The sequence below is a fragment of the Thermobia domestica genome, chromosome 2 (assembly GCF_964235325.1).
Source record: "Thermobia domestica chromosome 2, izTheDome1.hap1.1, whole genome shotgun sequence".
In the NCBI taxonomy this organism is placed as follows: Eukaryota; Metazoa; Arthropoda; class Insecta; order Zygentoma; family Lepismatidae; genus Thermobia; species Thermobia domestica.
The window spans coordinates 6594933-6610936 of NC_137455.1; the positions used below are offsets into that span (position 1 = coordinate 6594933).

Genomic DNA, 16004 nt, shown 5'->3' on the forward strand with positions numbered 1-16004 from the left:
TAGAGGCTATTTAACTTTATTTTAACTTTTGAGTTATCGACATCTTTTTTCTTCTCTAGATCATTTTAGGTTGTCATCCGTGTTTCATTTCTAAGAGCTTTTAGTACTCTACCTTCTAGCGCAAAAGTTAAACTTACCCGTTTTTCTATTTATCCGTCAAAGCGTACGTTTTTCAATATATCCGTCAAATCGTTTTTCCACATTTCTGTTATACTGTAGCTGTGAAATGATTTAGCAATAATTTTCCGGACACAACCTTGAATACCAATTTATACAAATAATCAGTAGCGGATTTAGAAAAGTACTTTAGGAGGGGTTTTTCTGATTGTTTCGTTTCCTAAAAAGTCCTAATTTTATTTGGGAGGTGCTTGAAGTTTATGAGTACAGGCATAACTAATATTTCGTTTCGTTTATATGTTTAGCAATAATCTTCCGGATACAACCTTAAAAATCATTTTATACTGAGAATCAGTGGCGGATTTAGAAAAGTATTTTGGGAAGGGGTTTTCTTACTAATGTTTAGTTTTTCTAAACATTCGTAATTTTTATTTGACAGGAGCTTAAAGTTTATGAGTAAAGGCATAACTAATAGATATTTCGTTTGTTGCAGACATTCCGTAACTTTGGGGAACGGGCTTCAGTCCGAAAGACCACCCCCTAACCTTCGCAAAACCGTCACTGCTGGTAATTAGTAATAATAACGATTTAAAAACAATAAGAAAGGAAGTCGGCCAACTCACAGTACACGCACTATTTCTACATTCACAGATGGAATGAAGAAAAGCTTTGTCAGAATGGTTGAATCCCGGACTAAAGCTAATCACTCAGCACTCAGCACAAAAGCTAATCACTCAGTCATGTTTGTTGTGCAGTTGTATTTAGCTTAACTTAAATATATTCCGTAGTCCTTTTTTTGAGGGGGGGGGGGGAGTTCCGTAATGATATGTTGAATCCCTCTTGTTAAAAATTCAGAAAATTTGAGGATTGGGTAAACCGTGATGGTGGTTATACAAAACTTAACTGTAGAATTTCAAGAATATACAGAACCAAAAGCTCTAGATGTGCAGCCTTTAAGTGTATCATATAAATCTAAGTATTTCTCTTATGTTTTATTTTAATTTTATTGTTTCAAAAAGAGGGTATGGAATATTTTGAAGTAAAAATACTACATACTATTTTGCTAGTTATTTGTGTATTTTTTAAAAAAGAAGTGTTTACTTTTAGGGTTGGCTGGTTTACACCAACTTTTTTTTTAATAACTGGTTTAAACCAAAAAAATAAAAAGAATGAAAGATGCGAATCGTGTGAACTTCATGGTGACGTTTCCAGATATCAAACCACCTGCAATAGTTTTATTTCCCTTTCACCTTTTAATCAAGGTGTCCCATATTCAATTCTCGGTCGAACCACAACCCTTCTTTCATGCGTAAACCAAGTAGCGGTTCGGATGTCAGTTTAAGCGAAAGTCTTCTCCTTGATAACCTCGGTATTTCGTAAGGATGCTAAGCCTAAACATACGAAACGAAATCAAATTTTATATTTCTGCATGCCTAAATGCCTGTTGTTTTATAAAGAAGCCAAAATTGCTTAAATATATTGAAAGAAATTGGCAAAATTTATCGATTGCCTACGTAGCTTCCAACATTAGCTTGGATTGGACTTCAATGATATCTACGTACTAAATTTGTAATTTAATACGTCAGTTTTAGCGTACTGATTATGATACGTTGACCTTTAAATCTTACATGCAAAGCAATAACAGGATTTTCCCGTTATTGTCTTACATTTCAAGCAATGACGGGATTTTCCCGATGGCTAGGGCGGGAGATTCTCAATTTAAGAAATTTACTGACCGGACTTCTTTAAGCTTATGGGAGTTCTTCCGGCATAATCCCGCTGTTGCATAATAACACCAAGGCGAAACAAACTTATTTCTGTGAATATGTAATATAAATACATAAAGCAAAAAATCTAAACCAAAAAAGCCTGGTTTAAACATCCCCCCCAAAACGGGTTTTTGGCATTTTCAAAAACAACCATGGTTCTTGCCAACTCTGCTTACTTTTGTATATAGGAGGTTAAAACATTCTTATTATATACATTGGTTAATCCTGTGGAATTCATAATGTAAATATGCTGAAGAAAAATTGTTTGAAATATCTTTTCGAAATTCATAGTTTATTTTCGAGGTTTTATATTATTATCAGCATCAACCACTAATTAAATGACTTTTTGTGTTATAGAGAAGCGAAACAAAGTCTGCTTTATCAACTTAAGGCAGAATTTTGAAAAAAGCCCAAAATTTCCCAAGCAAAAAAGCGAAGCAGAAAAAACCGAGTTTTTTTTCCAAAAAAGCCGTTTTTTTCCGAGCCCTTGCATCTCTATTCAACGGTAAGATGCTTTCCAACGAGGCGAACCTCTACATTATCAAAGAGATGAACAAATAAAATTTCATGTACTAATAAAGCAAGACTTCCACGCTTCTAAATTGATCAACTACTCCTGGATCGATGACTACGCGTATCTGCCAATACTTGTTTTCCCACCTCTTCTACTTCCCTTAAATTGTAAAAGCTCGCTCCTACATCCTACACGGGTTAGTTAGAAATGACTTCCCTGGATTATGATAAGGCGAGGTTCTCTGAAATTACAATGAGGAAGGAGCGTTTCACCACTATTACACGTTGTTCTTGAATTGTAAGACGAACAAGCCCGGAATTTAGTATATGGAGGGTCTTTCGATAAACCAGGGTGTCTACTATAATTCCAAAATGAAATTTCTTGACTTTTTCGTGACCTTTTCTTTATCAAACAATAAAATTTCACAACATTCTCAAGAGAAAATTTGGGTGCGAATTGGGCCCTATTGTCATGCATGCGATAGAAGCATGCTTTGCTTGATTTGGTAGAGTCTAAAGCCGACCATACACAATTTTTGGTAGTGAATTTTGACGTTTTCTAGAACAAAATTTTTCAGTCTATACTTATATTTGTAGATTAAAAAAAAAAAAAAAAAAAAAAAAAAAACCTAAATTTCGTGACTTTTTCTTGTCTTTCATGACCGTTTTCTGATTTCGTGTCTTTTTCATGATTTTCGTGACCGATAGACACCCTGTATACGAAATACAATGGGTATGTCTCACGTACCAATTTTAGAAATTACATCCCGAAGGACAGAGAAGAGAAGAAGAAATTTTAAAATTAGTAACAATGTATTTTTGAACCGCAGGACACAAAGGTGTAAATTTTAGTACAAGGGATTTTCGCTTCAGAGAATTGAACCTATACATTACTTGAATTTGTGAATTTGCCAGTATAGAATATTTTTGGAATGTTTAGATCAATATTAATTTGGAAATACCAGACTCCACAACATATTTGGAAAGGAAAAAAAAAGTACGATATGATATAATACATTAAGTAAATTCCTCTGATGCAATCCACCATTACTCACTGAAAAACCAATGCACAAATATATTTGTTACCTTTACAGTGTCTGGAACATCATGAAGATCTTTCTCACACTTCTTCGGAAGAATAATTCTTTTCATTCCAGCTCTATGACCAGCTATCACTTTCTCTTTGATCCCTCCGACCTATGATGCAAAGGAAACAACGATTTATTGTAATGATACCTTTTTAAAAAAATGAAATGAAATCTTTAGTTTCATCACGTTTTTGTCCTGTAGGCTAAAGGACGTGAATAACAAAGAATTATGTCAAAGCGACAATACAACATGGTGTAGAAAGGAACTAATAATTTCTAAGCATAAACTGCAAAAATATGGTTGCAAGGTAGAAGTAATTTTCTTTTCTCATTAAATTATCTTCCGGAACACACAAAATTTCCTAATATACACTTTTTAATAGCTCTTATGAAGCTGACAGGTCAAAAAATGTCACTGAAATTATAAGCGTTAGAATATTTTTTTTTTCTACACACAAAACAAGCAACCTATTCAGAGTGTCTACTAAAATTCCAAAATTAAATTTCGTGACTTTTTCTTTCCCAAACCATAAAATTTAGTAACATTTTTAATAGCGAATTTGGGTGCAAATCGGGACAAATTCTCATGCATGCGATAGAAGCGTGCTTTGTTTACGATTTGGTAGCTTCTAAAGCCGACCGTAGACATTTTTGGAGGTGAATTTTGACCTCTTATAGAACAAAAGTTTCCAGTCTATACTTATATTTGTACAGATTTAAAAAAAAATCGTGACCCAAAAGTTAAATTTCTTGACTTTCATGACCGACAGACACCCTGCTATTTCACTTCGAGATCGCAATGTCTAATTACGGCCATTCGAAAGCGTCAGCACCAACAAAGGTGACACTAAAATATTAATTTCTCTCTCGACGAGTAACTCACCATCTGCTTCGACGAGTGACAAAGTGAATTGGACGATAGACGGAAAGAACAGCCTCTACGTAATGTATGTGGCACACTTCACAAAATGAACAAAACCTTTATCTTGCAGTACGAGCAACAAATGAAGTATAACGCGCCACAGAATCACAAAGTCCGCCGATAACAAGTTCGGAGATGAGGTCTTTGGGAGCTGTAAAGCATTCACAACAATTAGCCAGATACTCTTACAGAATGCATCCACTCTTACAGAATGCACAATCATCCGTATAATGTAATGATGATAACTTATGGAAGAAGAAGGAATAACTGTACATGAATGTGTAAGGACATTGATGTTTGTTGCTCGTGCCACAACTGTCTTGTTACCTCTAACTGCTAGGATCCATTTCTTCTTCAAACACCGAATGGTCAGCACTGAAAATAAAACTGCTTACTGAACGTTAGAATAAGTTAGTTTATTTTATCTACAACTGCTCGCACCGTTTAAGCTGATGCTCCGTTTGAAATTATCTTACGACCTCTAATTCTCTAGTATTGCTTTAAGTTTAGCAACAACCCATTGCATAAAGAACTGTACAATTAATTATTAACTAGAGTAGATGATCTGGCAATCCTGACAACCAATACGCAGATGAAGGAGTCACATTAGTTACAAGTAAAACTTGAACATAGGAATTTGTATTATTTATTATTTCTTTTACGTCCCAAAGTTAAGGCTTAACTACATGCAAACCATTTTTAAATTAATACGTAAAAATATAAAGAATTACAAAAGAAAAGCATTTTAACCATATAAAAAAGGATTTAGAAAATAGTTAAATACTACAAAATATAAAACAAAAACAAAAAAAAAAAAAAAAAAAAAAAAAACATGGAGAAACATTAATAAAATGTTGTATATAGCGATGCTACAAATTAACAAGGGTTACTAATTAGGTGTACGTTTATTCACAGGTAATTAATAATCTGGTAAGATGAAGATGCCTCATGTGCCACTTATATATTTTTTAATATCTAGTTTCCAATATGTAGTGATGACAATTATACGCAATCTACAGAAATTTTCAACTAGAATACAAACTAAAATTTGTAATGGATGTAGAGGAGATACGTAAACATTACAAGCTGGAAGATTCTTCGATTTGATGAAAACGCAAACTGTAGTTGAAACTGTTATCAAGATATAACTCAAAAGTGTGAGGCATCCGGTAAGCTTCATCGTAATTGGAATATACGTCAATTGTAAATTATAACTTAACTTTTCTTAATGAAATGCTAGGTACTATGTAAATATTAACATTTTACGATGGCACAACAGATAAAATATATTTCAAGAGCCAATCATTTATATAATAATAAATAAATAAATAAAGGATACCAATAGTGATATAAACAGGTTTTCGTAAATACTCACGGGTAAGACAATTCCCCGCAACGTAATTTCTCCAGTCATCGCCACATCAGCAGCCACAGGTTTGTTCGAAAACAGAGACATTAAAGCCGTGACAATGGTGATCCCAGCTGAAGGCCCATCCTTCGTTACAGCGCCAGCGGGAAAATGAATGTGAACATCTGTCTTTGACATAAGATCTCCGTCGATCTTAATACCGTACTGTTGGAAGAATAATTATCATATATAGTACAAATGAGTAATCAAGATGTTATAGGCATATTTTACGATATATTTTTTGAACATAGGAGACAATAACACAATGCAGCTTATTTCTTACACGAAACAATTAGAATTAACGTTGAACGTTTCATCGTTTATTTTCAGTTTCATCTACTTGTAATGTTAATTTTTATAATTTAATTAAAGATCTTTGTGACAGTCATTATTTAAGGTAATTGTTCAGATACGCATTTTAAACTTAAATCCATTAAGTAGGACTAGAATAATTATCTAAAGAAAGTAATTACTTTGATCAAGAAATCTCTGCATATTTTTTTTTTCTACAAATATTTATCAACAGACGTTTTTAAAACCAGTGCATTTAAAGAGTACGTTTTTTCATGAAATGATTCAAACTTCACGTAAGTGACTTAACAGGTTGAAAACGGCCACAGAACAAGTGGCAGAAATCGTCGACGTCGAGAATTCTTAAAGACGCAAAGAAGCAATCGTCGAGAATTCTTAAAGACGCAATAAAACAGAAGACTCTAAATATGACTAGGACAGCCTTTCTTTGAATAACTGAAGTATTTACAGTTCTAAACTTCTGTATTTCCCTTAGAAGGTAGATTTCAAAGTAGTTCTTTTCCTACCACTTTTATAAGCCCTCCAAATTCCATGCTTCTTCCCTCCTGTATCGTCGTAGTGTTTAACTTGTGAGTGTGGTCCCACTCGATTCTCAATACGGAAACTTACCTCTGATACAAATTCGAGTACATTTTCGGATTTTATTTTAAGCAGTAGATCTGTATCATTAGGTTTGTTATTTAAAAGGGACATTAAACGCTAAATCAATTCAAATATATACTTCCCTCGTACTTACGTGCCTTTGGTGCCTTCTACGTCAACCCGTCTGGTACCTATAGATCAATTTATAGACGGCGCATCAACTTGAACATTACTCCAAGGAGGAGATGAGCGTAACCACACCCTCTCTTGCAACCATGTTTGCTGATAATGCATTAACACTGTTCTCTGTGATACTCAAATCTAGGGTACGGAGACTTACGGACACGCTGTAGGTATCTTATTGTTGTAAAAGGGGCTCTGATTATAGTCTACAGGCGAGTTAGGAGGAAAGCATGGGATCAGGAAAAAAGACCTTTTTATATTATAACTGTACACGAGAAACACATTTAAACTACAATACTTCTTTTTATCTTTTATATAATTAATTTTTTCTTTATCTAGCACTCAATGAAACCCAGTTTTCTTAAATTTGCCCCTAAGTAAGTTTTCCGCAAACTCAAAACCTAACTAAACAGCTTTCCCGCACTCGAAAAAAAGAAATACACTATCCTAATCCCATCATATAAACTTTATTTTCAAGATACAATTTATAATCAACACACTATGAATATCTCGTTTTAGAGTATAATGTAGGGAAAAAATACCTCATACGCGTGTGTTCGAACCCAATTCAAGGCAAGTTTTGCACTCTCTTTCATGACGTCTCCTAACTGTCCTGTCAGCACCAATTCTCCATCACCTTGCATTTTGGTTGCTTCTACAAACATTACTTCTCCGCCAACGGCTGTCCACGCCAAACCTATTGCTATTCCACACTGTCCCAACCGACCAGTGATTTCATTGTCGTAGATAGCAGGCTGAAAATAAAACGAAACAATATACATACACTTGATATAACGCTACTCCCTTCTACTTACAATAAACTAAAACTTTGTAACAGTGTGAATTATTCAATGCAAAAGAATGAAAAATACGATTTCACGAAAGGAATTAACCAAATTCTGATTATAAAATGTATAATTTCCAACTGACGAATTGCAATTTTTTTTTTAACTCATTACAGACAACCGAAACATTAACATTAAAAAGACTCAAGCACAATTACTTAAGATGTGTTTGGGGTCGCGGTGGCTCAGTGTTACAGCATTCACCTCTGGTGCACTGTATCCTTGGTTCGATACCAGCTCGCACCAAGTGAGCCTTGTGGTGAACAAATACCGTGTGCGTGAGTTTTCTTGGGTTCTCCCACTTCCTTTATTCCACCATTTCATTTATTTCTCATCATCACAGCCTCCTTTACCCTACCCGGCATAAGCGTGGGACCTACAACTTAAAAATTTCATTTCATTTCATTAAGATGTGTGCATATATAGTCCTTAGAGTAAATTACTGATCAACAAACAAGAGCACCTTCTGAACGAATCGATTAAGATTTGGATTAGTTCTGTGAGGATTTCGCTCTTAAGCCTTTAAGAACTTAAAATGTTAATAAATAACTTCTGCTATTTTATTTGAATTTGCTTCTTAGTAGCAAATTTTAAACAAGATGATTTAAGATTTAACTGATAAGGGAACAGAATCATTAATTTTATGATATAGAGACAATTCTCAATAAAACTAACCGAAGACTTCTACGAGAAAGACTCAAACAGAGATGGCAGAGCAGTTCACCAGAAATGCAGCAAATATTTCTACAGAATATACAACAACGTGAACGAATTTATATTATTATTTAACACATCAGCATTCCTCTCCTAGCTATAATTCACAGATACAGGGTGTGTCCCACAAGTCATGAAATATATTAAAAAAAAAAAAAAAAAAATGATTTATTAACAAGATCTGTACAAAGGGTTAACATTCTTCAAAGTACTGTCCATGAGCATCTACCCATCTTTTCCATCTACTCTCACTTGCTCGCAGCGCCCCCTCAAAGGCCTCGACGGGAATCTCCTTTAAAGCTGTTGTCACAGCCGCTTGGGTAACCCCAATGCTGTCAAAACGGCGTCCTTTGAATACTTTCTTGATCTTGGGGAACAAGGTCGAGGTCGGAACTACAGGGTGGCTGCGGCCGCATTGCCACGTTATGCTTTGCCAGGAATGCACGGACGTGTGGCTATGTGCATTGTCGTGATGCAGGAACCAGGTAGCGATGATGACTTTTCGCACGTGGATGACACTTTTCTACAATCTTTCCAGAACACCCATGTAGCAGGCAGCGGTTATAGCGGCAGGTCTGTCCTTGAAAGTACAAACTCTTTGAGACCTATACTCTTGGCATCGAAAAAACAATCAATATTGTCTTCAATTTGGTTTGCTAATCTTCATCGTCGTCTTTTTCGGGGACGCCAGGGTATGCTATTTAGCGCTATGCGGCTTTGTCTCTGGATCATATTGAAATGTCTAGGTGTCATCACCAGTAATAACGCTGTTTAAATAATCCGGTTCAATTTCCACACGTTCCTTCAGTTCACTCGCGGTCAACACTCGATTGGCGTTTTGCTCATCTATCAACAATTTGGGGATCGATTTAGCGCGCACCTTTCGCATGTTCAATTCTTTCGTAATGATGAGATGCACAATGGTTTTCGGAATGTTCAGAGTGTCAGCTAACAGCCGAACACTTATTCGACGGTTAGCATTCAACAACTCACGCACACGAATCACATTTTCATCAGTTTGGCTTGTTAACGGCCGTAAAGAGCGGGGGGGTCATCATCCACCCTGTCATAAACTCATTTATTCATCATTTTGGTAATATGCAGCTCAAGCAGTTTAATTCTCTTTTTAATTTAAAAGGACTAGCATATACTAGCAGACGACGTTTCTATGTGTGAGTGTGTGTGTGTTCTCACTCAACGGATGCATGTGGGTGGAGTGACCTTGATCAGCACTCCTTCAGCCAATCACAGCTCTGTCCGCTCTTACGTCACTTAACGCGTGAAACCCACGCGAACAGCGAGAGCTGAAGAGATTTAGCGGGAGACACTTACTTGGCGCCAACAAGATGGACATATAACAGCACATTCTACCCTGTTGCAACAAGACACTGCGTAATTATGTTCTACACTTAACAGAATCGAATTATTTCTCACAACAAAAGAAACATCTATATGTCGTATTACCTTAATTGTTATATCCCACTTTAAGGCTATGTAAGTATCAATATAATTAAAATTTTCGAATCGATTGGCGAGTATTTTCTGCGATTGTGCATGTCATCTCCTATGCCTCGTGGTTGTCTATTTAAGTACATGGTGCAAAATTTACTTTACTTATTATGTGTGTAATTCATTAATTTTCCGAAAATATGATGCTGAATCTTTTGTGTCTCTAAAAGTTGTACGTAGAATTTTTGCTTATGTGTAGTTGGCGTTGAAAGGAGCTTTCTTCGGATAACTTGTTTCATCGTCAACGCTCGAGCAAACGTCCTATTTACGACTATCAAATATAATGCTTGCTCTATCTGGATCACCATCCTATGGAGTAAACATTATAAAATGGTGCCGGGATATATATGTCGAAGCAGGAACCTTTCTTTTTGTATAAATGTTCGGTTTTGTGTGTCTACGAACATTGGCCTACGTATTCTAGATGTTCCAAAACTTGCTGCGTAATTTTTGCCGCCATCTCAGAAAGCTAACAAGTACATGAAATTCGTGTCATTGTATCCTTATCTAGTGCATTCATCCTTGCATATTTAAGCCTAAATCCTGTCGAAATTAGAATATTTTTATTATTTGCATTCTTAGATTTTTGCAGAAATTAGTCAATTATTTGTGTTAGCGAGTTTGTTATATTTGCAACATCATGGCTGAGGGTGACCTTAGAACAGTTCTCTTATCTATGCAAAGAGAACTGAGTGCATCAATTAACGAAATTAAAGAAAATCAGAATAAGTTGAATGAAAGCCAAAATGAATTGAGTGATAATCAAAAGCGTGTGAGTGAAAGCGTTGAGGCGATAAAGGTAAACCAACAGAAAATGCAAGACGATATTAAGGAATTACGTAGCGAGTGTCGTGAAAACATATCCCAATGTAAAGATGATTTGTCAGGTGAAATTAACAATGTGAATAAGTGTATTAGTGTAGTGCGACAGGAATTGATAGAACGAATTGAAGCTGTCGAATCAAAGTGTTTTAACACGAGTGAAGATATACGTAGAAGCGTACGTGAATTAGCCGATGCAGTGCATGATATACGGGGCACAGTTGAAGAAAATACGCGCCAAGTAAACGACCAACAACGTCAATTAAATGAATGTCACAATAGAGTGGATGATTATGAAAAAAGGTTGCGTTTGGTCGAAAGTCTCGACAAGTACCGTGAAAGCAGAATTCAGAAGTACGAGACTAAACAAGGTGAATATAGTATAGCAGTGCAAGAGTGTATTCAAGTGTGCCACGAACAGAGTAAATTTAACCAGCAGTGTTTTGAAACGTGTCTCCGCACCAGTGAATTAAGTGAACGAACTAAGCAAGATGTGGAACGACTATCAGAGCGTGTGCAACGTATAGAATTAGCAAATGAGCGCCATGATACTGGAAGTAATATATCACAAAGAAACACAGGTTCCGTGCACAGTGTGAAGCGCGAGAGGAAATCGAGCAGTGAGTCTCAAACGGTGTCTGATACAGAGGAGGAAAGTGATGTAATAAGGAGAACCGTGCCGAGAATTAAAACCGAAAAGGAAAGTCCGCGTATTAAGCGTGCAAGAAATAGTGAAGTGAATGTAAGGCGTTGTTCATTGCGATTAGCAGACATTAAACAACTCTCCACATTTTCAGGTGATATGATGAAGGAAAGTGCAAGTGCATTTTTGGAAAATTTCGGTAGAGAAATGTCGTTCGCCGTAGTGCCTCAAAGTGAATATTTAACGATCATGCCGTTGATTCTTAAGGACAGTGCACTTAAGTGGTACGATTTACATGGTAAGAAGTGTCAAACTTTTCAAGAATTTGTGATAGAGTTTCAGAATGCATTTGAGAGTCCTTTAGTGAAAGCCACACGTCTGCGTAACTTGCGTTCTATTCCGTTTGACCCAAAACGTTATAGTAGTGTTGTTGATTTTGTAACAGAGCGTTTTAGTCAAATTCAAGCTCTGGAAGAATATGAAAATCCAACCATTACGTTGTCACACATCATCACTCTCCTGCCCAAGCGGTACCAATTAGCTATGATGGGTTTTATGCCTGATAACATAAATCAGTTCCTTGCGAGTGTGCAGTCCATTGAAGGATTGTCAGGAATTACTAATATGTACGACAATCAGCGTAATAAGCAGAAACAGCAAGGTGGTGCCGGCGTTAGTGTGAATAATGTGAAAGTAGAACACGGTAGTGAAGTGAGTAGTGATAATAGTGCACGTCCGAATTTCAAACAGGGATGGAAAAGGAAATTTCATAGACGTGGACGGCGAGGTAATTTTAACAGAAATAATAATAATTCGAACGGTGGTAAGCAGTCGCAAGGTAATGGCCGACAAAACACGAGTGCAAATGAAAATCGAAATGAAACGCAAGGTGCAAGGGCAAATGAAAACCAAGGTAGTACGTCGACTTCTCCAGGTAGCCCGAATCAAAATAATAATTGGTTTCCAACATTTAATAGAGGTCTTGGTGTAAATAACGGTACCAATCAGCAACGTCAATATCCACACCAACAAAGTGGTTTTTATCCGCAGAGTTCTGTGCCTTTAAACTAGTAGCACCCTCCCACTTGGTCGCTGCAAAGAGGAGGGATTTCAGTAGTGTAAACCGGATTACTTTTCCACGTACGTGCAACGAGGAAGATTTACAAGCAGAAGATGATATAAGTAATGATAATGAAGAAGAAGTGATCAAATGTGAATTAGGTCATAATACAATGAGAATAAAAATTTTGTTAAACGATCAACCCAAAATCTGTCTGTTAGATAGTGGATCAGAACTATGCCTATTACGGTATAATATTTTTCGAGAAGTAACAAAGTGTGTAGCAAACGTGCATTTGCAAAAAGGAGAGCATATCGTTTTGTGCGATTTTCTAGGAAGAAAGAAAAAGAACGTGAAAGGAAAGGTTATTTTACCGGTACGAATTGAAAATATGGAAGTGCCAGTTGAGTTTCTTGTGTTACCAGAACTGCACGAAGACGTAATACTCGGTGCAAACTTTCTCGAGAAATTAAACAGTGTCATCGATTTTAAGCGAAGTAACTTGCGTGTTGAATTTCAAGGAATTAGTGGTGAAGTGCCTTTAATACAGAGAAATAGGGAAAATATCATTGTAGCTAATGTAAGTGAAATTAAGTGCAAGGTAGCCCCTATTGTCGTGTTGTCCGAGATAAGGGACCTTAATGATTTTTATGCGAGAACGATGAATGTGTTCCGCAGTGGGTGCGCCGAGCCTTTAGAGAAAATTGAAGCTAGTGACTTAGTGGAGGACTTCCCACCGGATCTATATTTCACAGTAGATGAAATAAGAGATGCAGTTACACGCGCTACGCTGTTTACTGAAAACGAGAAGGAAGAATTATTTCAGTTGTTAATGAAACATAGGAAAGTGTTCGCCCGTTTTCCTGGCCTGTGTAACAAATTTCAGTACCGATTAGAAGTGGATACAAATGAACCTATTGTTGCTCGTCCTTATGATATTCCGCACAAATATAAGGAAGGAGTGCGTGAAGAGATCCGAAAATTGTTAAAGTGGGGTGTAATCAGACCTAGTTCATCACGTCATCTGCTACCTTTGCATATAGTGTTGGAAAAGAGAAGAAAGTTGGACACTATTGAATCCCTACGAACGAAGACTAGTTTATTAGCGTTCCCAAGGAAATCAAGAAGAAAGCAAACGAAGATTGCATGGTGCAAGCGAAAGAAGAGAAAGAAGACGCTGAATAGTGAAATTACCGAACATTTTCGTCGATATATTTTGTGGTATATACGACATGGTTATTTAGATGAGCGAAAGTTGTTGAATTTATTAGAGAAATATTACCATTAGTATTTCGAAGAAGTCAGTTTGAATTTAGAGATATGTTAGGAGATATTAGAGAAATACACATTTATTACAGTATTCCTTTTGTTGTTATTGGAACAACATTGAAGTTTTACCTTAAGACCTACGACCACATTTCGCCATGAATTTCATGTGCATCGTTTTCTTTTTGTCTTCTATTAAACTCTATGGGGTTTCCTTAGTATAACTTGTTTTTGTAACCACATCTCTGTGTGTCTTCGTGGTCGTATTTATAGTGGGTAGGTTTATATGGTTTTTGTGGGTTGGCTCTTCTTCATTTAGTCGTCAGACCATCCCTAAGATGGATACAGGTTGGCATCTGTAGACATCTGACATTGCCTCAATATAATTCTCCATCATTCGAGCTTATATTGGTTTATTTCTCTCTTCATTATAGTATTCATGTAATAGTCATCATTAAGGTTATATCTATAGGCTTATTATATTATATATATATATATATATATATATATATATATATATATATATATATATATATATATATATATATATATATATATATATATATATATATATTATTCAGCATCATGCCATATATAGGTATATTTCAGTATTAATTTATCATGTACCATGTACTTATTTGATGAAGTTGCACGAAGGCGTTGAGGATTGGGACGTGCTTGTCGTGGTTTGTACTCGTGAAGTGATTTGAAAAAAAAAAAAAAGAAAAAAAAAAGAAAGAAGAAATACTTACATTTCTTTTGTTAACCCATCCCAAGTCAACTTCCTTTTAACCATAATTATGTTATTTTAACCTTATTATAGTAATTACATGTAACACGTAAAAACATACACTTGATATCCATACACGAAGAATACAACACAAGGAAGAACATACGTAGGTCCAAACAATAAGAAGAACACACATTCTATTCACCTCCACTTAATACGAATGCAGCAGTAGCAAATGCAGCACATTTTAAGTATAAAAAAAAAAAAAAAAAAAAAAAAAAAGATGCAAACTATACGTTAATAAGTTTATACGCAATAAGTTATAGTATTCCATGCATCTTCATATTTGCGCCGAATTTTGAAAAATAGTCCAACGCTATTAAAGGACTATAGCATGCAGAGACCTTCTAGAACTTCCACCGATGGACCTAGCCCTATCCAATGGGAAGAGGATAGGAGCAGAAGATTTAATCGTCGAGTGTTCATTCAATGGGAAGAGAATGAACGAAGAGGATGGCCTATGGACTGGACATTGTTCTGGAGCATGGTGTAGTTTGTGAATAGTGGACAATTTGGACAGTGAAACGTATGCAGATAGTAAAAGTATAAACAGTGTGTTATAAATGAACAGTGACGTGTTGTTATTCGAACTGGAAAATATATCTATATTTATTTTAATATTCATTTTTCTTTTTATGTTCAATTAATTGCAAAGGTGAAAGTGTTTCTAAAAGTTGAAATTAATTCATTGCTTGAAGTGTTTTCTCATTTTATTCACATTATTTGCAATATTTTAGTGTATGTGTTAAATATTCAATTTCTTTAAGTACTGAGTGAATTTACATTTGAACTAATAGGTTACAATGAATACATATCCATACATTTATTCATATTTATGGACTGAATAGACATTTTATTTTAGTGGGTGCAGTGTTAACCAAGCATTAATGTGAACTATAACCCAAGTGAAGAGTGCTTCAAAAATTTACAGTGCGTCCCCGTCATACGCAGACACAAACTATCAGTGTTGCCAGGGTTCTTAGGATAAACGTATCTCATCAGAACTTTACCTATCAACTGTTCGGGTGCCATTTGTCATAAACTCATTTATTCATCATTTTGGTAATATGCAGCTCAAGCAGTTTAATTCTCTTTTTAATTTAAAAGGACTAGCATATACTAGCAGACGACGTTTCTATGTGTGAGTGTGTGTGTGTTCTCACTCAACGGATGCATGTGGGTGGAGTGACCTTGATCAGCACTCCTTCAGCCAATCACAGCTCTGTCCGCTCTTACGTCACTTAACGCATGAAACCCACGCGAACAGCTAGAGCTGAAGAGATTTAGCGGGAGACACTTACTTGGCGCCAACAAGATGGACATATAACAGCACATTCTACCCTGTTGCAACAAGACACTGCGTAATTATGTTCTACACTTAACAGAATCGAATTATTTCTCACAACATAAGAAACATCTATATGTCGTATTACCTTAATTGTTATATCCCACTTTAAGGCT

At 35.8% G+C, this 16004-nt stretch overlaps 1 protein-coding gene across 1 annotated transcript in view; it reads right to left on the reverse strand.

The window, feature by feature from the left end:
- Positions 1-16004, reverse strand: part of LOC145669938 (lon protease homolog 2, peroxisomal-like) — an 83596-nt gene that overhangs the window by 6816 nt on the left and 60776 nt on the right. Inside the window, exons 14-16 of the mRNA XM_081738283.1 lie at positions 7437-7649; positions 5785-5982; positions 3486-3596 (exon numbers count right to left, since the gene is read on the reverse strand). Coding sequence (XP_081594409.1) covers positions 3486-3596; positions 5785-5982; positions 7437-7649 — 522 coding nt within the window. The remainder of the gene's footprint in view (positions 1-3485; positions 3597-5784; positions 5983-7436; positions 7650-16004) is intronic.